The sequence below is a fragment of the Balaenoptera musculus genome, chromosome 15 (genome assembly GCF_009873245.2).
Source record: "Balaenoptera musculus isolate JJ_BM4_2016_0621 chromosome 15, mBalMus1.pri.v3, whole genome shotgun sequence".
Classification (NCBI taxonomy): Eukaryota; Metazoa; Chordata; class Mammalia; order Artiodactyla; family Balaenopteridae; genus Balaenoptera; species Balaenoptera musculus.
Genome location: NC_045799.1, coordinates 15,556,517 through 15,578,502, shown reverse-complemented (window position 1 = coordinate 15,578,502; position 21,986 = coordinate 15,556,517). Strand labels below are relative to the sequence as shown.

General features: G+C 47.6%; 1 protein-coding gene across 2 annotated transcripts; it reads right to left on the bottom strand.

Annotated features, from left to right (window-relative positions):
* Nucleotides 1–21,292, bottom strand: TOMM34 (translocase of outer mitochondrial membrane 34). Of its 2 annotated transcripts, none has more exons than XM_036827139.1 (7): nt 21,020–21,292; nt 16,290–16,389; nt 14,965–15,117; nt 11,860–12,065; nt 6,660–6,807; nt 1,223–1,349; nt 1–979 (listed from the first exon to the last, which is right to left on the bottom strand). In XM_036827139.1, exons 1-7 carry the CDS (start codon nt 21,144–21,146, stop codon nt 875–877), a joined length of 966 nt encoding a protein of 321 aa, XP_036683034.1. In that variant the 5' UTR covers nt 21,147–21,292; the 3' UTR covers nt 1–874. The 2 variants fall into 2 exon arrangements, with proteins under 2 accessions (XP_036683034.1, XP_036683035.1); XM_036827140.1 differs by having other exon boundaries at nt 11,860–12,029.
* Between the last annotated feature and the right edge of the window lie 694 nt (nt 21,293–21,986).

Below are 21,986 nucleotides of genomic sequence, written 5' to 3'. Positions count from 1 at the left end.
GTCTTCTTTTTTTATTATTGCAAAGTTCCAAAATGAACCAAAACTGAAAAGCATAAATGAAAGTACAACAGCCATTTAGGTAGAAAACGTTAATGCGGTAGCTTCAACACACAGTTCAACAGAATCTGTCAGTTCAGTTCAGATTAACGTCAACATATTACAAAGAACTACGAAGCCTCGAGGGGTCCCTGCCGGGACGGAAGGACACTGACTTCCGGGAGGCCTTTCTCCCCATCTCGCCTTCCGAAGCAGCAGCCACACCTTCCGGCTCTTGAAACAGCTCAGGCGCCTCCACGCAGGGGGCGGCGGCACAGAGCCACAGACAAAGCCGGCCAAGGGCCAGGTCCTGCATCCCCACCGAAGGAGGGCTCGGCCAAAAGGCACTGGGGCTCAGAACACAGAGTGCTGTGCCGAGGACCGGGCAGGGACGGCAGCGCTGGAGACCAGCTCAACAGGCTGCTTTGGGTGTAGGCGGCTCAGGGCTTCCCAGTACCCCCCACGCCCCAGCCCAGGTTGCTCAGGTGGACCACGGTGAGGGTGCCTGGTGACGCTGGAAGGGCAACTCGGTCTGGAGCGTGCTAGGCAGAGCCAGCCGAGGGCTCTGCCTACGAGGACCTGCCTGTGTGACCCGCTCACTGTCCGCAGCGCAGGGAGTTCAGAGCAGGGAGAGACCTTTCCAACAAAGCGTCTTGTTTTTGACTACACTGAGCTTAATTTGAACAGGCAAATCCTCTTGAGGGGTGGGAGGCCATCACGTCTCTGAGGGGCAGAGGAGGGTGCTTCGGAGCTGGCGCTGGGGCATGCCGGGTCCCGGGAGCAGGCACGGAGGAAGGTGGTCAGGCAGAGGTGTCCTGCTGCCCGCCCCTCTGGGTTTTTAGTTTAAGCTCCGGTTAACCTCCTGCCGCAACTTCTGTGCGGGGCCGTTCCTGGGCTCAATCTGCAGGAGGCTGTTGATGTCCGCAAAGCTGGATTTATAGTCCTGAGAGGAGAGAGAGGGTGTGGGGATGGAGCCCCGGCCCAGGGAGACCAGGCGGGGGTCGGGACCGCTGCTGAGCCCGCACAGGGTTTCTGCACCCCAGCCTGGAGGCCTGCCTGGAGCACCTGGGCCCCTGGACGAGAAGGCACGTGGCAGGTAGCCCTCACCTGGGCCGTGCTCTGGAAGTGCCAGCACAGGCACAACTGGCTGTGGCTCTGTTGGTGCCTCTGGCCAGAATCTCTTTACCTTGAGCGCCTTGTAGGCTTGAGCCCGTCTGTAGAACGCCTTCACGTTCTTTCCGTCCAGCCTGAGGGCTTCTGTGCAGTCCTTCACGGCCTCCTTGTACTGCTTCAGCACCAGATGGCAGAGCGCCCTGAGGGGAAAAAGCGGGCCACGCAGCAGTCTGAGTAGCGCCCTGCGGCTCCCCGAACGCACCCACCGTGCTGGGTGCTTCCTCCCTCCCGCAGTCCTCACAGCCACCCAGCCCCCTTCTGCAGAGGGGACGCGTCAAGCTTCCACCACTACCGAGGGGCAGACCTGGGACTCAGCCCGGGCTCGAACGACTCGAGATCCTGACCGTGTTCGGTGCTATTGTTCTGTCCGCCTCACGCTCCCACACTGTACTCTTTCAAGCGAAAAAAGGCTTCCCGAAACGCTCCCCTTGAGAAAAATTATCTACCTTAAGAAAAAAAACAAATACCAGGCTCTAAATAAATACCAGGCATGCTGACATGTTAGCAGTGAAATGTAAAGATGTCTACAACTTATGCGTCAAAGATGAGAAGATGGATCAATAGATGGCTATAGTGACAAAGCGAATATAACAATGTTCTTTTTAACTGAAGCGTACTTGATTTTATAACAATGTTTATGAATTTAATTGGGAAGTGTATGGGTGTTCAATACATAATTCATTCAACTTACATTTTGAAAATTTTCACATTCTGCATCAACGGGGGAAAAGTATGTATTTGTATCTTTCTCATTCATTTTTAGTCCTTTCCCCCAACGATAATCACTAAAAACGAAACAGATATCCATTCCACCTCACTTTTTAATGGGTACATAGTATTCACTTGTATGTACCATAATTTATTAATTCCTTATCAGTAGATATTTTTCACTGTTTCCAGTTTATAAATAAACGATGCTACCATGAACATCCTTGCGCATAAATCTTAGATGCCTATTAGGAGGGACTGCTGCATCAAAAGGTACATACATTTAAATTTTTGATTATTACCAAAATGCTCTCCAAAAACCAGCTGACCCTTGAGGAACATGGGTTTGAGCTGCACGGGTCCACTTATATGCAGATTTTTTTCAATAACAAATTCTAGAGTATTACACCATCTGCATTTGGTGGAGTCCAGAGATGCAGCAGAACCGCAGATATGAGAGGACAACTGTAAATTATGCTGAGATTTTTTGACTGCAAGGAGGGTCAGTGCTCCCAACAGCTGCCTTGTTCAAGGGTCAAGTGTACTTAAGAACAGTTACTAACAGAGACTATTTTCCTGCAACTGTACCAACCCTGGGTCTCAACCTTTAACTTCTGCCAATATAGAAGAAAACAGCATCTGTTTTAATGCAGTTGCTTTAAATATAGGTAAAGCTGAGTGTCTTTACGTAAGATTTTTAAATCTTATGAAATAAAATTTATCCAACTTCTTTCATGACTTCTGTGGGTCCCCTTCCACTACCACCAAATACCTTCCCCACTGCAAGATAATTAACCCACACATTGTTCTAGAACTTAATGGTTTTACTTTTTACATTTGAAACTGGGATCCACTTAGAATTTATTTTAAAATAAGGAGTGAGGGTAGGGATTCGGGTTTCTTTTGAACTCTCTCCAGCCAACCCAACACCATTTATTGGATAATTCCTTTTTCCCATACTTTATCATATCTAAATTCTCTTATGCTGTTATTCTTTTCCTGACAAATTATGGAATTATTACCAAGAATGTAAAAAAATTCTAGTATTTTCACTGAGATTGCATGGAACTTATAAATCAACTTAGAAAAAGCTTCTCCTTGTAACAATTTAAATGCAGGCACAAATTCTGTGGCATTCTTCCCATTGAAGAGGTCCTATGTTCTTTCCTCTTGAATACATTCAAGAGGCAGGTTCTGTGACTGTCCTGACCAACAGAGTACAGAGGAACGTTATGAGTCCCAGTGGTAGGCTACAGAGGTCTTGCAGCGTCAGCCTGTTCTCTGGGGACACTTGCTCTTGGAGCCTTCAGCTGCCATGCGAGAAGCCAGCTACCCTGAGGCCACCATGCTGTGAGGACACTCAAGCCAGCATATGCGACAAGGCTGCCAGGGGAGAAGAAAAAAGGCTCCAGCTTGCTCTATCAGTTCCATTCCCCAGCCATTTCAGTCATCCCAGCCCTGGTGCCAGATATGCAGGAGAAGTGTTTAGATGACTCCAATCCCAGCTACCATCTTGTTGACCCTGAATGAGAGACCCTGAGTAAGAACTGCTCTTTCCGAATTCCTGGCTCACGAATCATGAGCAAAATAAAACGGCTGTTGTCAGCCACTAAGTTTTGGAATAGTAGTCCCTGATTTAAACTTGAACACAGAAGAATTCTACGGAAACTAAAGTGTTCTCTCAATGGACTCTGGTAATTTAAAGAATTAGCCAAATTTCTGGGAAGTAGAGGAACCACAGTATAAGCATTAGGTACTATTTGGTGACTTCCGAATATAAATGTTGCAATGAAAATGATTACATATGAACTCCAAAGATTATATTCAAGATGTTAAAAACGCATAACTTTGGCCTATAAAATAAACACCCTTGGCTTTTGGTAAACAGAATGATTTTGTATCCAATCAGAAGGGTTTTCATTATGAAGGAGACAAGTTAGTGAAAAGGAACTCAAGCTTTGGAGTATAAACACCTGACTTAAATCGCAGCTCCACCATGTATTAGTTGTTTAACTTTATGATCATTTAATTCATCTTTCTGAACCCGTTTTCTCTTAGGTAAACTGGGACCATGACCTAACCTGAAGGACTGCTGTGAGTACTAAATGAGACTCTTCTGGAGGTCCATTCAGGGCCTGGCAAATTGTAGGTGCCAAGTACCTGACAGTGATATCCACTCAGGTATCAACTGTACAGACAGAACCGGAGCCTAAGATGATGCACTGGTCCATACAGATGCAAATGTACGAAGTGGAGCATTAAAGTGGCATCCAGGATGTGGTATATTCCGCCACAATGGATAGAAAATTGATCTGTATAAAGCTTTCAGTCTTCTAAATTAAATTTATACAATCAACGTAATTACAACCAAAAGCCCAACACGATATGGTTTGGAATTTATCACAGTGAGCCTAAGGTTTAGCTAGAAGATCAAAGTTGGGAAAATAGCCAGGGATGCTCTGATTAAGAAGATTAAGGAAAAGACCAGCCCTACAAGATGTATTGCAAAGCAATAGTAATTAACAGTGTGGCACAGACACATTTGCATGAAAACCAGTATTTAAATAAAACACTGTCCTGAATGTGGTAAAAATCCAGGAAAATGGGTTAATAGAGGTCTCCAGCAACATGAGGTAATAAGCAAGGCCAGAGAGCCCACAGAAAGAGGAGTTAGAAGATGCTGCTGGACTTCCCTGGTGGTGCAGTGGTTAAGAATCTGCCTGCCAATGCAGGGGACACAGGTTCGAGCCCTGAGTCAGGAAGATCCCACATGCCGCAGAGAAACTAAGCCCGTGCGCCACAACTACTGAGCCCGTGCGCCACAACTACTGAAACCCGCGTGCCTAGAGCCTGTGCTCCACAACAAGAGAAGCCACCGCAATGAGAAGCCCGCGCACCGCAACGAAGAGTAGCTCCCGCTCGCCGAAACTAGAGAAAGCCCGCGCGCAGCAACAAAGACCCAACGCAGCCAAAAAAAAAAAGATGCTGCTGCACAAACATAAACAAAGGGGCTGCAGCCCTTTTTCCCGAGTTAGCCTGGCTGACTGAGGCACCTGGGTCCAATCGGCCAGTAAAACCACAGATCCAAAATGCCCAAATCCATGCTTTAAAAGTTCCCTTTTCAACTCATTTGGCAGCAAAACCTGACCTGAACTTACACGAGGCTGCTTAGTCTTTCTTTACACCATTCCATGTGATCCTGGAATTTCCGTATGTTTCACTGCAGAAACACTTAACGATTAACTTCCGCGAGCTGCCCAGACCCTGCTGAGTGTTATGTGACTCAGCATATGCACTATGATACCTTCCTAAAATCGGAAACACATTTTATCCCAAGAGTTTTGGATAAGGAACGGTGAGCCTATAGGAGACCCAAGATTTCTGAACTAAAGAGTAATGTTGGGAAGGAGAAACAGACTCACAAGACTTATTAACGTCTTATAACAAATGTTTGGATCAGATCTGGTCCCTTGCTGAATGTTTCAAGCTTCTGACAGTAAAACTAACAGATCTCACTGGAGCCAGGTTCCAATTCTGTCTCCGCCATTTATTGGCTGGGTGAGCTGAGGAAAAGCCCTTCCTGCTCTGAGCCTTGGTTTTCTCAACATTAAGACAGGATGAGCATCTACTACCAATACCTTTGAGGGCTACTGCTGAGCAGGGACTCCTGCACAATAAAGAGACAGTACCCTGGCTCCCAGGCTCTCACTGTTGGTGGAAAGAATCACCGACCACTGGCGGCAGCTCAGGGCGCAGGCCCTTCTATAGCGCCGCAAGTCCAACCCCGCAGGCTAGACTGGACCCTTCTCTCTTGCTCAGGCCAGGCAATAGTTAATCCATACCCTGGATTCTGCCCTGGTGCTCGCAGACAGACAGTGCCGAAATTTCTAACCAGAGGGTCTTGGAGAAGCCCACGGAGTGAGAGTCGGGGAAGGTGCAGAGGCTTTAATACTTGTGTTGGGGGTGTGTTTGCATAGCAAGCCCATAGCTTTTACTCGCATCCTATGTTTATCTGGTTAATGAAAATTCGGGGGGTGGGGGGGGGCGAACAAAGCCCAGGCTCCCCTTGGGCACCCCTCAGTTTCTGCCCTTTAAGAGAGTGAGTGCCACTGGCAACGCCTATCTCACCGTGACCAAAGAGTGTGAATGCACGTTTTGATCTGTAACACACAGGCATACCTCGTTTTACTGTGCTTCACAGGTATTTTGAAGATATCAAAATTGAAGATTTGTGGCAACCCTGCATCGAGCAAGTCTACTGGCACCATTTTTCCAGCAGCATTTGTTCACTTTGCATCTCTGTTTCACATGTTGGTAATTCTCACAATATTTCAAACGTTTTCATTATGATTATACTCATTACAGTGATCTGTGATCAGTGATCTTTGATGTTACTACTACGACTTGCTGCTCAAATGATGACTGGCAATTTTTAGCAATAAAGTATTGTTAAATTAAGGTACGTACGTTGTTTTTTAGACATAATGCTATTGCACATTTAACAGACTACAGTATAATGTAAACGTAACTTTTAGATGCACAGGGAAACCCCAAAACTCGTGTGACGCGAGTTATTGCGACATTTGCTTTACTGTGGTGTTCTGGAACTGACCCTGCGATATCTCCGAGGTATGCCTGTACTGGCTAAATGCTGGGATGCAGAGCCCATCACAGTCTAAGAGAAGACTGCGGGAGAATGTTCGGTGTCCTGAAATCCCCCAGGCCAGCCGTGTGGAAGGTACCTGTTGCTGTACGTGGCGGATTCCAAGTTACTAAACCAGAGGCTCTCATTGTACTTCTCAATCGCTTGCTTATGGTTCCCCTTCTTTACAAGCTCATTGCCTTCCTCCTTCAGAACTCTGGCTCTCTCCACATCCCCAGCAGAAGGCACTAGATACAAATTCAGAAGAGGAAAAAACCATGGAGCAGGTGCCCAGCTGAGCTCCAGGAGATCTCTTGGGCAGCGTGTCTTCTAAGCCGTCTAAAACGCTCTGTCCCCAGAGCGTTCCTGCACTGTGTAAAGCATCCTGCCTGAGTAATGAGACCCCCGATCAATGGCTTCTGGGATATTAAACACAGTTCTTCCTTTGGAAGAGATTGGGACTCCTGATATAAACATATTTTTACACACACAATGATGAATACACAATAAAAAGTAACCCAGGTTCTGGCCTCAGCACTGCCACTCAGTAGCTGGAAGTCCTGTGTGATCTACCTAACGCTTCTGGACCTCAATTTGCTCACCAATACATTGGGGGCAATATCTATTCCACACAGGGCTACTGTCAGGATGAAATGTAAGAAAACAGGAGAAAGTGCAGAGCACTCTATAAACTTAAAGCAGGAGAATAAGTGAGAAAGTATTTAAATAAACAAGCATGTGGTAAAAAAGGGTGAAGATCCTGGGCTTCCAGAAAAGGGCAGAGGTATCCGCTACTCCTCAGCTGTTTTGGTCTGAGCCTGTGAGTGTTCTCCCCAACTCAACACCTGCAGCTGTGCCCCAGCCTTCGGGGTGGCGGGGTGGGGAAAGGGAGACAGGGAGAAAGAGAGACAGAGAGAACAAGGTGAAATGCCAGGTGCCCCACCTGGCCTTGGGGCCCTTCACTGCACGGCCCCAGTTAATTATTCCAGCCCCAGCTCCCATATAACCTGCTTTTTCAATTTTTAAAAACTATCTTTATAAAATACTCAATATTTATGACAAGGGTAAGGTTTTAGGAATAAAACTAATACTCTTGAACTCATCCCTCACCTTAAGAAACAGAACATTTACTAAGACCTTTGAAATCCTGTGAGCCTCTCCCGCAATCAATCCAACCCTGGAGGAAACCATTATCCCCAATTCTGTGCACACCAACCCCCCCCCACCCCGTTTTCTTGGTTAGTTTAACTATATATACAATAGTATCTATAAACTATTTATTGTTTACGTTGTTTTAGAACTTCAAATAAAGGAATACATAATTCTATGTGTTCTTTTTCCCCTCAAAATTATACTCCTGAGATTCATCTGTGTGGATGCACACACCTGTAACTCCTTCATTCATTCTCACTGCTGCAATGCAACTGATTCATCCATTCTACTGTTTATGGAGACTTGGGTTATTTTGCTTTTCGCTCTTACCGAATCTTTTTTTTAATTAAAAAAAAAAATTATTTATTTTTGGCTGCGTTGGGTCTTCGTTGCTGCATGCGGGCTTTCTCTAGTTGTGGCGAGCAGGGGCTACTCTTCGTTGCAGTGCGCGGGCTTCTTATTGTGGTGGCTTCTCTTGTTGCAGAGCACAGGCTCCAGGCACGCAGGCTTCAGTAGTTGTGGCATGTGGGCTCAGTAGTTGTGGCTCACGGGCTCTAGAGCGCAGGCTCAGTAGTTGTGGCACACGGGCTTAGTTGCTCTGCGGCATGTGGGATCTTCCCGGACCAGGGCTCGAACCCGTGTCCCCTGCATTGGCAGGAGGATCCTTAACCACTGCGCCACCTGGGAAGTCCCTCTTACCGAATTTCTGCTCTGAACGTCCTTGTACATGTCTCCTTGTGCACACATGCACGAGTTTCTCTAGAAGCAGAGCCAGTGGGTTGCAATGTGCACACATCCTCAGCTTCACCTCGGCTCTGCAACGCACCCCACGCTGCCCCACGCTTGTCCCCGCTAGCCACCAGCGATGCCCCACCACTTCATTCTCTCACTCCTTCCACTGCCTCTGCCGAAAACCCCCTTCCCTTCGCGCCTGAAGAGCTCACCCTTTCAGGCCCAGCTCAACCTGTCACCTCCAGGAGCCTTTCCCCAGCTCTCCCAAGCACACTGATGGCAGTTCCCAATTTGAATTCCTCAAACATTAGAGACTCTAAAGCACTTGTTCTTCCTCCTGTATTTTTAAAATTTATTGAGATACAATTTATCTACCATAAAATTCACCATTTTAAAGTGTACAAATCACTGATTTTAGTGTATTCCCAAAGTTATGCAACCATTACTACTACCTAATTCCAGAACATTTTCATCACTTCCGAAAGAAACCCCATACCCATTAGCAGTCCCTCCCATTCCCCTGCCCCAATCCTCGGTAACCAATCTACTTTCCGTCTTTTAGGATTTGCTACTGTGGACATTTCATCTAAATGGAATCATACAATATGTGCTCTTTTGTGACTTCTTTCACTTCGCATAGTGTTTTCAAGGTTCACCTGTGTTGTACCATGTATCAGAATTTCCTTCCTTTTTATCGCCAAACGATACTGCACTGTATGGATATACCACATTTTGTTTATCCATTCATCACGTGAGGGACATCTGGGCTGTTTCCACTTCTGGGCTGCTATGAATGAGGATGCTGTGAACATTTGTGAACAAGCTTTTATGTGAACATGTGTTCGACTCTCTAGGAGTGGGACTGCCGCTGCGCAGCTCTTAAGTGGATGTTCGTTTTAATGCATCTCATGTGAAGCCCTTTACACACATAAAGCTTTCAGCCCCGGCTGGGGACTTGAGTGAGCAGATAGGAACCTATCTCACCAACAACACGTGGTGGGATCCAAGTCAGCTGGAAAGCCCAGCCGGAGTCCCACTAGCAATTCTTTTTCCTCCCCCATGCCCTGAGAGGCTCAACGGCTTCTTCAATTCAAGATGCTGTCTATCTGATAACAATTCAGTGGGCTGGGGTAGGGGAAGTGGTGGCAGGAAAGTTTCTTTTGACACTGATTGTAAGATACCTCCTGATTTAAAAAAGTTAAATTGTTTGGGGAGGGGAGAGGGATTATTGCATTTTTAGACTTGGGGAGATTAGTCTTACATTTAAAGGTTACCCCCAGAGGCCAACCCAGCATTTTTACAGAGGAGGAAAAGGAGGAATGGCTCGATAGCTTAGACAGCAGCGTAGACCAACCCTTACTGCTGAGGCTGCAGCGAGAAGGGGTGGAGACACAGAAGAAGCAGGCAAGGCTGGGCGGTGGCCCCCCTACTGAGCATCTCTGATGTGGCCTCTGGGGGCAGCCCGTGGAGAGAAAGGTTACTCTGTGCTACATCAGACACTAAGCAACAGGGATCTTCTCCTTAATTCTCCACACCATGGTGTCACAGGAAAGGCTGAGGAGCTCCAAGTGGCAGAGCCCAGAGAACCCTGGACTCCAAGCCCAACCCTGTTCCTTCCATAACGCCATGTATTACTTCACCTCCCTGGGCCTTGGTTTCCCGATCTGTGCAGTCAGGAGAGTAATCCCTTCCCTGCCTGAGTCACTCTGTCATTATCAGGACCAAACAAAATGAGTTAATAGGGAGGTGAGCACTCTTTCAAATGAAGGACACATGTGGGTGTATCATGGGCCTGGATTCATTTAAGCTCACTGATCTATTCATGCCACAGATATTAATAAGCACCTGGTTATAGTTCAACCTCAACTACCTCTTAAAGTAACTACCACTACATTTTTATTACCTACTGCATACTTTGTTTATCTAAGTCGCTCTAATTTCAAAAGAAGTTCCTTAGGCTTCCCTCCTAGTACTCATGCCTCCTACTCCCTGCCCAATACTCACGCCTTCCTGAAACTTGGGTCTTTACAGTGGTCTCCTTCTCAGGACTGTTTCGACGCATTAATGTTTTGGCCTTCCTCCTGTATTTTATTTTATTTTATTTTATTTTTATTTTTTTATTTTTTTTCCTCCTGTATTTTAAATTGCTCTGTTTATATCTCAGTCTCTCACTGGGCCGAGAGCTTCCTGAGGGCCTCTCTGGGCCACACTGCTCAGCACAGGGCCTGGGACACACCTGGCTGTGACTCCAACAAAAGAATGAAGTAAATGGTAGGTGCACTGAAGGCGTCGAGTTCATTAGCACCCCACGTTCTCATGCTAGGGAGGGAATTCTCCCCACGGCCAGATAGGTTTCCTCCTGGGAAGGGGAACGACTCCTGCCCTCCTGTACACCCGATACAAGTCTCCAGCCCCGCCTCCTCTGCACCTCCCATCCTCAATACCTCACTTGCTGGGCTGGGAGGACGCCCCTGGAGCATTATAAGAGTTTCCAGTTGCCCCTGCCTGGAGAAGGGCCTCTTGTTTTTATAGAGCTGAGGTGGACAGTCTCCTGTTTGGGGCTACCTGGCTTTGATCTCCCGTTTCTTACTCACCCCCCTCCAGGGACTCATACAGTGTGTGTGTTCCTCCAGCTATGGAGGTGGAGCGGACGGCATAGAGCTGAGCTCATCACAAAATCTCAAGCCCTGGTCACAGTGACGAGTGCAGGGAATGGCCTGTGACCATATAAGGCCAAAATAAATTGAGAAAAGAGGAGCTGGGGATTTGGGGGAAAGAAACCCTCTCTTAGGTAGCTATCAGAAAAAGAACTCTTTCTCTCCCTCTGGGTCATGAGGCATGGCACATGGATGCGAGTCAAGGAACTGCTACAGCTATTGTACTACTTTGGAGGGAAGACTGCCTGCAGACAAAGCCGATACACATTAGAGAAGAGCGCAGACAGAAGTGCAGAGAAATGGAGCCAGAGTCTGATGATGTAGTGAGCTGCTGGAGCAAGCCGTGCCTGAACCTGAACTCCAGGCCTTTCAGTTATATGGGCCAATAAATTCTCTTTATTATCTTTACCACATGAAGTTTTTCTGTTCTTTCAACCAAAAACATCCTAAATGATACATCCAAATGCTGCCGGAGGAATGAGAAGGGAACTAACACCGGATACCTGTGCGCCAGGCTGGGAGTTCAACGAGCCTCACATCACCTAATCCCTACACCTGTGGGGTAGGCTGTCTCATCGCCCACTGCAGAGCTGAGGAGACAGTCTCTAAGAGGTTAAGGCTTTTTTGTTTTGTTTTTTACTTTGTTTATAGGATTTTTAAAAGAACTCATCTTACACGAGGCCAATTTTTACAGGATTACTCTAAAGAAAGTGGCTCTGGGGAGACTGGACCCTCTCTGGGCAGGAAGTCACAGCTTACCTCTGCTCTTCGTAGCTGTGGTTTCTTTGGATTTGCTTTTAGCCGTCTCTTTGCAGTTTTCCGAAGGCAAACACTCCCACCTCTTCTGAGCTGAAACAGGCACCAAGGGGATAGAGGGCAGCTTCTGGCGCCAGTCGGGCCCAAAGGAGTCCATAAGAGCTCTGGTCATTCTGGAAAGGCAGGCAGGATCACAGAGAGGTTTCCAGCTGGGTCAGGAAGATATTCCTCCTCTCGTAAGCCCAAAGGAGGTATACGAGAGCCGGTTATCATCTGCCCCTGGTTTGAACCATCTCTTTGTATGCTTCTGACTCGCAGCAGGAAAGGAACAGGAGCCTGCCACCACGTACGTCTTCTCAGGTCGGCCACCACGACACTCCCTCCCTGCCTGGCCCTCGCTTGTCACACTATGTTAACTTCAAAGGGATGATCTGGTGCTTGCTAAGGTAATTAAACCTGACCCCCAAGGGACCATGCATGCCCCAAGAACCACATGCTTTATATTTTCTTAATGAATCTATTACAAGGCCATGCAAACACCTGACATTTGATTAATGCTCAGATATTTTTAAAAAAATGCAAATCTTATGTCATTCAAATTTTAAAATCTTTCAGTGGTTCCCATTTCACTAGGCTGGCAGGGCCTGAGACCTGGTGCCCTCCCACCCCTCCGTTTTTATCGTGTGCCACGCTGCCTCTCGATCCTCACGTTCAAGCGTTTGCTCGTGCTCTCCCCTCCCCCCAGAACAATCTCCTCCACTTCCCATTCCCCACTCCCACCTTCTAGGCTCAGGGACCATGCTGGTTTTGTTAACTGATCTCCAGCACCTGGCACATTACCTGGCACCCACGAGGGCCCATTAAGTATGTGCTGAGTGAGTACATGAAGCTAACTGTAACTTCTGCTCCTACAACAATGTTCCTGTGTTACTAGAATGAGGAGCTCACAGACTGATATCACTACATACTCAGGGGCTCTAAGCCCCCAAAGCTGTTTTTCTGATCGGTCCAGCTGCTTCAAAACTCTATCCTCCTCCACCCTGCTCCCTAACCCTCCTCCTTGGACTTCCTCACACCCTAAATACAAACCTACCTGCACGGGCACACAGCAATTCCTATTTCTCTCCCATCAAAACAGAAGAGCTGACAGGGCCAATCCCTCCACCTCCGCTCGGGATCCATCTTTCCCTGCCTCTCTTGGGCCACACTCGGCCAGCACCGCCCTCTCCCACATCTGCATTCTTTCTCTCTACCGACTCCAACTCTCAGCAGCTAACTCCTTCCTCCCGGGCAGACCCCTGACACGGCAGCTACGCTCCTCTGCCCCTTCCCAGCCAGACTCCTTAAGCCCACTGCCATTTGGCTTCTGATCCCATTGAACTGCTTCCATCAGAATCACCAGTGACTTCATTCCTAAACCCTGAGTCTACTTAAGCTCATCGAAACACCTGATCCGAATGGCGTCTTTGTCCCTCTGAAACGCTCCTGCCTTCGTAATACTAAACGCTCTCGTTTCCTCCTCCTGCTCCAGCTGCTGTTCCTCTGTACGTCCCTCAAATGTTGGAATTCCTCAAACTCCATCCTCTTCCCCCCACACACTTGCTGTGGTGCTCTGTTTTTTTTCCCACAACCTCAAGCCGCCTCTATGCTGATGACCTTCAGATCTCTATGTTTGGCCCATAGTTTTCCTCCTTTGCTCTGAATGCATGTAAATGCCCAGCCGGCTTCTTGCTTCTCTGGTCTCCGCCCCACAGTCACCTCCAACTCGGTGTGTCAACCACCTGGACGCCTCCTCTCTTCTTCCCTTCCCCCCACCCTCCAACTGCCAAGACTTGTTGAAATACCACCTGAATGTCCCCTGAATCGGTCCCACTGTTCTCTATCCACCATCTCTTCTGGATTACTGCCCGCCCCGTTCCTATTCTGTTCTCCTTCATGGTCGACACAGCGGGCGGCCACTCAGCTTTTCTCTCAAATCTGCTCATGTTGCCCCCCTGCTAAAGACCCTTTCACAATGCCTCACTGTGTTTGGATTAAATCCAAGCCCCTGGACACAAGGCCCTGTGTGATCTGGCCTCACCAGCCTTCCAGAACCAAGCCCCGCGTGTGCAGCGCCATGAGCAGCGGACTTCTCACCATCCCTCTAACACCTCCTACTCACTCACCGTGCACACGCTGCCCATGCTCCTTGCCGGCCCCTGGCCCAGAGCACTATTCATCTCTCTGTCTCAGCTCACCTTTTCTGGAAAGCCCTCTCTGGTCTCCCCCTGGCTGTTAGGTGCCGTCTACCACAGCACTCATCACACTGCAGGTTTGCCTATGACTGACTGCCGTCCTCCTGGAGACCAGGAGCTCTACTAGGGCAGGAAGAGGTATGTCTCAGTCATCAGCCCAGGCCCTAGTGCAAAGTCTGGCACATAAGTAGCAGATTTTCTTGAATGATAGAGACTAAAAGGAAGCAGAGAGAACACAAGTCAAGCCAGAAAGGACGCACTAAACAGGTACCATGGAGTCCTGTTCAGGGTTTCTGTTAGTGTGGTGTCTGGCTTTCTAACAGACCATGCAAAGAGGGGAAACATGACCAGTTACCCAAATGAGGGCATCCTGAGATTAAAGACAACTGCTCAGAAGACCAGAAAGACATTTCACCTGAGGGGCCTTGTGAAGGGGTCACAGTACAATATACTGAACCATATCCACAAACAATAGCCCTATAGCCTGGGGTGATAGCTGCTTGTTCTGTGTCTTACTTTCCCCACTCTAGTTAGCTCTTTGGAGCAAGTGGGGTCTATCTCTTTTTTATATCAGTATTCCCCACTGAACCTGGCTTAAACAGAGCTCAATTAAGTGCTACTGTGTGAATGCATTTGAGCATCTAGGCAAAGAAAAACAAACCCAAGACTCCACAACTCAGTAATTCTGACCCCTTAAAAACCTGCTAAAATACAACAGCTGACTGTCCTTCCACACTTTCTGCACATGCTCATTAGGAGTTTCTAAGCCTAGCCCAAAGGGATCCTCCCAGAGGACGACCAAAGCAATGGTTCCCGAGCTAATCAGGGAGGACAGGACGTCTCAGAGAGACTGACCACAGTGACTCGGGCTCACCTGCTGCTGCCTTCCAAGGCTGACGTCACACTGTCATCAATCTGCAGCACGGTCAGGTAGTCCATGTAGGCCAGGGTGTACTTCTCCAGAGCCTCGTAGGCTGACGCTCGCCGCAGCAGGGGCTTCATGCCAAAGGGAACCAAGGCCAGCGCTCTAGGACAGGAGGCAGAAATGTCATCGGGCTGCTGAGTCACCAGGGCTCCCCGCCGCAGTTGCTTCCAGGTGGGGCATCTGCAGCACTCAGTACATGGGAGGTCATTTCTGACAAGACAATGCTAGACTGTGAAGTCTTAGAAGAGGGACTTTTCAACTTAGACTGAAGTGGAGTAGGGAAAGAGGGCAGAGAACCACTACTATTGTGAAATGTGTGCGCGCGTGCATTGATTTTCATAGTTGCAATCCCCCGAAATCAAGAATGAGTGCCTTGTAGCTTTCATGCTTCTATGTTTCTATAGAGCGTGGCCAAGTGGGAATAACAAACAGGCTTTGGAGCCAGATGGAGCAGTGTCTGAATTCCACCTCTGCCACTAACCATGTGACCCCAGGCAAATCACTCTACCGCCTCAATCCTCCACAACCCAGCTCTAGCCTGGGAAGGATGGCTGACTTACCCTACAGAGTGCTCACGAGCGCTCCACGAAGGAAACCTAGCACAGGGCCTGGTACAAATCAACTGAGCACAGGCTCCACGAGCATGCTCACCTTTCTCCTCCTCTCCCACCTATCACCAGAGCATGAATCTAAGGCAATGTCACACGATAGCAGATCTGAGAACACATTAAGGTACATGTGCTAGTTTAGCGATGACCATGAAGGCAATCTCAGATTGGCTTGAAGAAGAAAGTATGAAAAATTGTTTAACGTCCTCTACACCTGGTCATTGATGGATACCATTTTCTCCTTTCTGCTTACTTCTTTCGAGGCTATCTATTAACCTCCATTCCTCTTTCTTTCTCTCCCTCCCTCCCTCTCTCACCCACATCCACCCCAGAAAAAAACCTAAGCAAGCCAGTTACTAGTCTGCAACTCTGCCTCACTCCCAGGTCCCAGATCTCACAAAGCCTTAAAGGCCTACCTCTAACTGCCCACCCTACTCCTTTCAGCAGCAGAGCTGAGGCTCCAAAGACACAAGTCAGGGGCCACAAGGACACAAGTCAGGGGCCACAAGGACCAAAGAGAGCTTCCTATTCTCAGTGACCTGCTGACACTTAGTGACATTTCCTAATATCTGTCGCAGAGGTAGCAGAGGTAACTTGGTGGGACCAGAGAAGCCCAGCCTCCCCCCCTGAGCCCCCAGCACCCCGAAGTCAGCCCTGCCCGCTCACGAAGTGCAGTCCTTGATGCAGTCTATGCAGTTCCCGTCCTTCAAGTGGCATGCTGCTCGGTTGGAGTAGAGAACACTTTCTTTTTCTGGGTCTGAAGAACCTGCCCAGGTGGAAGCAGAAAGTGCACTATTAACAGGCTGGGAAATGGATGCCTCAGGATATCAGGGGTGCATCCACACCCTGAGCTCTCTGGGCTTTAGTAAAGGGCAGCAGAGATGATTGAACCCGATCAGGCTTGTTGGTCTGATGGGCTGGCAAGTCTGTCAAGGGAGTGAGAATACCCAGCTTCCTGCCATTCACAGGGAATCAAGCCTCTGCTCATTCACTCAGTCCAGCACTGAACTTGGTACCAGGCCAAAGATCAAAACGAAATAGCTCAAAGAAATCCATGTTGTAACTACCTGGGGTGTGTGTGTGTGTGTGTGTTTGTTAATTTTAGTACAAGAAGCGTGTAAATCCAATAAAGAAAAAAGAGACGAAAATGTCATAAATGCTATGATAAATGGACTGAACAAGTGTTATGGGGACACAAAAAACTAATTCTACCTGCTCAGAGAGGATTTTGCCAAGTCCGCTGGGTCTGGCAGGACTACAGAGAACTTAATCAGCAGAAGGGCTCAATCTAGCCCATGGGGAAGAGAATCATTACTACCTTTCCCTAAAGGCAGTCCTTATCCTTAGGAATCTCAGAAAGCTCAAGTCCTTTACTGTGGCCACAAGGATTTTCATTCTTAAAAATAATTTTTCAACCACTTCATACCCACTAGCATGAGCCATAATGAAAACAAACAAAAAGTGGAAACTGTCAAGTGTTGACCCAGTGATTCCATTCCCAGGCATATACCCAGAAGAACAGAAAACAAGCTCTCCTTTGAGAATTGTGAAACATATGGAAACCAGTATAACAGATAGTTGATATTCATCACTAAACTCAGCATACAATCTATTTGTTTCCACCTTTTTGTTTTTGATATGACTAAAGCTCCACTCATCCCCACCCTTTTCCCTTTGGCCCCTTCCCCGTCCCCCAGAGGTTGGCATAATCCTGAAGTTGGTATGTCACATTCTCATGTATGTCTATCTTTATTACATAGGTATTCACAGGCAAGACAAAATATCACTTTCTATCTTTTTTTTTTTTTTTTTTTGGCCATGCCGCACGGCATATGGGATCTTAGTTCCCCGACCAGGGATCAAACCCGCACCCAGTGCAGTGGAAGCGCAAAGTCCTAACCACTGGACCGCCAGGGAAGTCCACTTCCTTTTAAAGCTTTTCCTAAGTGGCATCATATTGCCTCTCCTGCAGCTTGCCTTTTTCACTAAGTATCATGTTACCATATTGATGCATGATCTCTTTCATTCAATACCAAATATAATAAAATTATCTTCTTTTTTCTCTTATGTTTGCCAGGCCCTGAGTGAGATAGCAAAGTACAGAGATAAGTAAAATACATCCTTGCCCTTAAGAAGCAAGCACAAGTATTCAAAACTTGCAATCTGGGGGCTTCCCTGGTGGCGCAGCGGTTGAGAATCTGCCTGCTAATGCAGGGGACACGGGTTCGAGCCCTGGTCTGGGAAGATCCCACATGCCGCGGAGCAACTAGGCCCGTGAGCCACAACTACTGAGCCTGCGCGTCTGGAGCCTGTGCTCCGCAACAAAGAGAGGCCGCGATAGTGAGAGGCCCGCGCACCGCGATGAAGAGTGGCCTCCGCTTGCCACAACTAGAGAAAGCCCTCGCACAGAAACGAAGACCCAACACAGCCATAAATAAATAAATAAATTAATTAATTAATTAAAGAAACAAAAACAAAAAAACTTGCAATCCATCTCAAGTTACCAGAGCACGGTTGCTCAGCAAACAGCAGTGGTGTGGTGGAAAGGGCATCAGAACCTACAATCCAGCCTGTGATCCTGCACAAGTCATTCAATCCCCCTGATCACATGTGCTCACCTATCAGATGAAGGTATCATTTCACAGACTTGCTGAAAGGGTTTGTTGTATTAGGTTGCTCCCTGCTCTCCTTTCAAGATCAGGGAAACTGATCAGAGAAATCAAGGGACTTGCCCATAAATTACCTAGAAAATCAGTAGCAGGATCAGAACCAAATTCTGGTCCCCTGCTGAATCCAGACATCAGGCCAGCTCTTCTTGGGGCCCAGAATAAATCCATACAAAAAGACAAGTTTTTCTAGGCCAGCTGGGGTAGGATGAAAGAAAAAGGCAGAAATATCAATACCTCACATTCCTCAGCAACTTTATTAAGTTGAGATGAGGAGCTGGGCCTACAGAGAAGTGTTCTAGAAAACAAGACGGGGCAGTGGGGCAAAAGAGTGGCTTGAAACTGCAAAAATTCAAACAAAAAAGACTGGAACTTAGAGAGGATTTGGGAAAAAGTCTAGCAAAATGATTAAAAACTTGGACTTGGGAATCGGAGAGACCCACATTCAAATTCTGCCTCTGACATGTCTTCACTGTGTCACCCCAGAAGAGGCAATTTAACTCTTCTGGATCCCTCATCTATAAAGCGTCTTACCCGTAAGTTAGTATGAAGATAAAAAGGGATAATGTCTATAATGTCTAGCAAGTACTCAACAAATGCAAGCCAAGGAAATGAGAAAGAGGAGGAAGGCAAAGGGAAAGAGGTACCAACGAGGGGCTGAAAGGGGTTCCAATGAGGCTCTGGGATAAAACATTCTGGAGAGGCTTTGGGCAAAAGGCTGCTGTTGGCTGAAATGAGCCGGAGGCTGGGAGAACTGGTAACAAAAGGTTACTCCTCTGTTGAAAATTCTCCAGTAGCTTCCTATCAGGGAACAAAACCCAAACTTCTTACCATGAACTGCTATGTAAAATGCCTACACAATAAGGTTCTGTCTCTGTAACTGACCAAGTCTTACTACTTCCTCCACTGGCTCCCTGTGCTTTGGCTCCTGGAACACACCCGCTGATTCTGTCTGGGGCCTTTGAAATTACGGTTCCTTCCACCTGGAATGCTCGGCACCCAAGACTTTGTGCACTTGGCTTCTTCTTACCATTCAGATATCACCTCAAATGTCACTTCTGCAAAGAAGTTGTCCTCGTCCTCCCATTCTTCATAAAGGAGCTCCCCAGTCAAACCTATCACATCATCACATCTGTCTTCAATAGCCCTGATCATTACTGCACAGTTGCTGTTTGCTATTTACTAGCTTAAGATCACACCTGTGGCTCCCTCACCAACAAGGATGTATGACCCTTGAGAGAAAGAACCTTCTCTGTCTTATTATACACTCATTACATACAGGTGCTGAACAAATGTTAATTTAAGTAAAGACTGACCCGTTGAGGAGAATGAGAGTTGCCTCAGGGATCAGAATGAGGCCTAAATATCAGAATGGGGTCCAATAGGACAATTAAAAAGCAGGCAGCTCACACACCTATCAGGATGGCCACTATCGAAAGAACAGAAAATAAAATGTGTTGGTAAGGATGCTGAGAAGTTGGAATCATTGTGCCCTGCTGGTGGGAGTGTAAAATGGTACAGCTATTATGGAAAACAGTATGGAGGTTCCCTGCCCCCCCCCCAGACTAAAAATACAATTACTATCTGATCCAGCAATCCCACTTCTGGGTATGTATGCAAAAGAATTCAAAGCAAGATCTCGGAGATATCTGCACATTCATGTTCATCATAGCCAAGAGGTGGAAGCAATTCAAACGTCCATTAACATATGAATGGATAAAGACAATATGGTATATCCACACAATGGAATATCATGCAGCCTTAAAAAAGAACGAAAGCCTGTCACATGCTACAACATAGATTATAATGTCATAGACATTATTCAGTCACAAAAGACAAATACTGTATTATTCCACTCATTTGAAGTACCTAAAGTAGTCAAAATCATTGACATGGAAAGCAGAAAGGTGGATACCAAGGGCTGGGGGGAGAGGGGGAATTAATGTTTAGTGGGTACAGAGTTTCAGTGTTGCAAGATGAAAAAGCTCCAGAGATCTGTTGCACAACAACGTGAATATACTTAACTCTACTGAACTCTACACTTACAAATGGTTAAGATGGTAAATTTAATGTTTTTCTTACCACTGTAAAAAATGATAAAACATCTATTAATATGGAAATATGTTCCTCTTATGTCATTAAGTAAAAAAGAACCAAGAGGTCTTCCCTGGTGCCGCAGTAGTTAAGAATCCGCCTGCCAATGCAGGGGACACGGGTTCGAGCCCTAGTCCGGGAAGATCCCACACGCCGCAGAGCTAAGCCTGTGCGCCACAACTATTGAGCCTGCAAGCCACAACTACTGAAGCCCGCGCTCCGTGACAAGAGAAGCCACCGCAATGAGAAGCCCGGGCACCACAACCAAGAGTAGCCCCCGCTCGCTGCAACTAGAGAAAAGCCGGCACGCGGCAACGAAGACCCAACACAGCCAAAACTAAATAAATTTATTTTAAAAAAAAATCCACACACACACAAAGAACCAGTAATAAAACCATGTTACAATAATAATAATAATAAAAGTGGAAAGAAAGGCCAAGGAAGTTTCTCGTAGGATGCCCAAACTGGGGGATGGGGGAGGAATGGGCGGGCGGTGGGAGGGCCTGGTTGGCCAGTCGGCCGCGGGGTAAGGAAGCCCTAGGCCGAAAGGGCCAGAGCGACGTCTGGGTAGCTGGGGTCGGGGGAGACAAGAGGGAGAAGGAGGCCTGGCGGAGAAATGGGGGGCCGGGGTCGCACCTTGCGCCTGCAGCATCCGTAGCGCGCGGCTGTAGAGTGTGGCGGCCTCGGCGAACTGGCCGTTGCGGAAGCTCAGGTTGCCGGCGGCGCGGAGCTCCTCCACAGAGTCTCGAAGTTTGGGGGCCATCCTGGCGCCGAACCGGTAAACTGGGGGTCGCCTCGGTCCCCCGCGCCGAGGCGTGCGGAACCTCGTCTGGGCGGAAGCACTAGCTGCGAGTGTTTGGGTGCAACGACTACCCGGACGGGGAGAGGGCGGTACGGAGCTGGGCAGGGGCGGGGCCTGCGCGAACCCGAGGCTCCTAGTGCCCCTCCCCCTGCGCATGCTCAGTTCTGACCTAGCGCGGCGCTGCATTGGGGTCCTCGGAGATTCGCGGGACGTTTTGGCTCGCTAGAACCCTGCGGATGAAACCGTGAACAGGTCCCTGCTTGCCTGGTGTTTACATTCTCGGGGGGCCTGACTTGTAGTTACCTCATGAGCAAATGAAGACGATAATCTCATAATGTGATTAGTGCTATAAGGAAAACAAAACAATAATACCATAGAAGGTGACCACGTGGAGACTTTTTAAGTAAGAGGGGTGGGGAAGGCCTCTCCGAGAGACTAATAATTGAGCCGAGACCTGAGACTATTTAGGAAATGCTGTTTCAGACAGAGCGTTAGCAAGTGCAAAGGCACTTAGGCTGGAAACTGGCACCTAGTTATCTATAGATACTGATTTTATAAATGAATGCACTGATAGATTGATGTAAATCTTTCGCTGAGGGAAACTAGCTTCTCTTCAGACTCATTTGACTTCACTCTATGTCCAACTTACTACTTCAATTTTTTTTAAGCTGCTTGTTGCTACCTGTGCATATTAAGCTGTTTCTTTTGCTTCTTTACCTTTGCTTATGCTCTCCTCTTCCTGGAATTCTTTTCCAAACACTTTTTTCTCTTCCCTAATCCTGACTCAACCAATAATCAACT

Bases quoted from the DNA above. Each gene is read 5' to 3' on its own strand.
- TOMM34 (XM_036827139.1), bottom strand. From the start codon at position 21,146: ATGGCCCCCAAACTTCGAGACTCTGTGGAGGAGCTCCGCGCCGCCGGC. The intron at 12,066-14,964 runs GTGAGCCCGAGT...TTCCTGACCCAG, and splicing joins GCCTTGGAAGGCAGCAGCAG to CTGGAAACCTCTCTGTGATC. The intron at 1,350-6,659 runs GTACCTTCCACA...TTTTCCCCTCAG, and splicing joins TCCGCCACGTACAGCAACAG to GGCGCTCTGCCATCTGGTGC.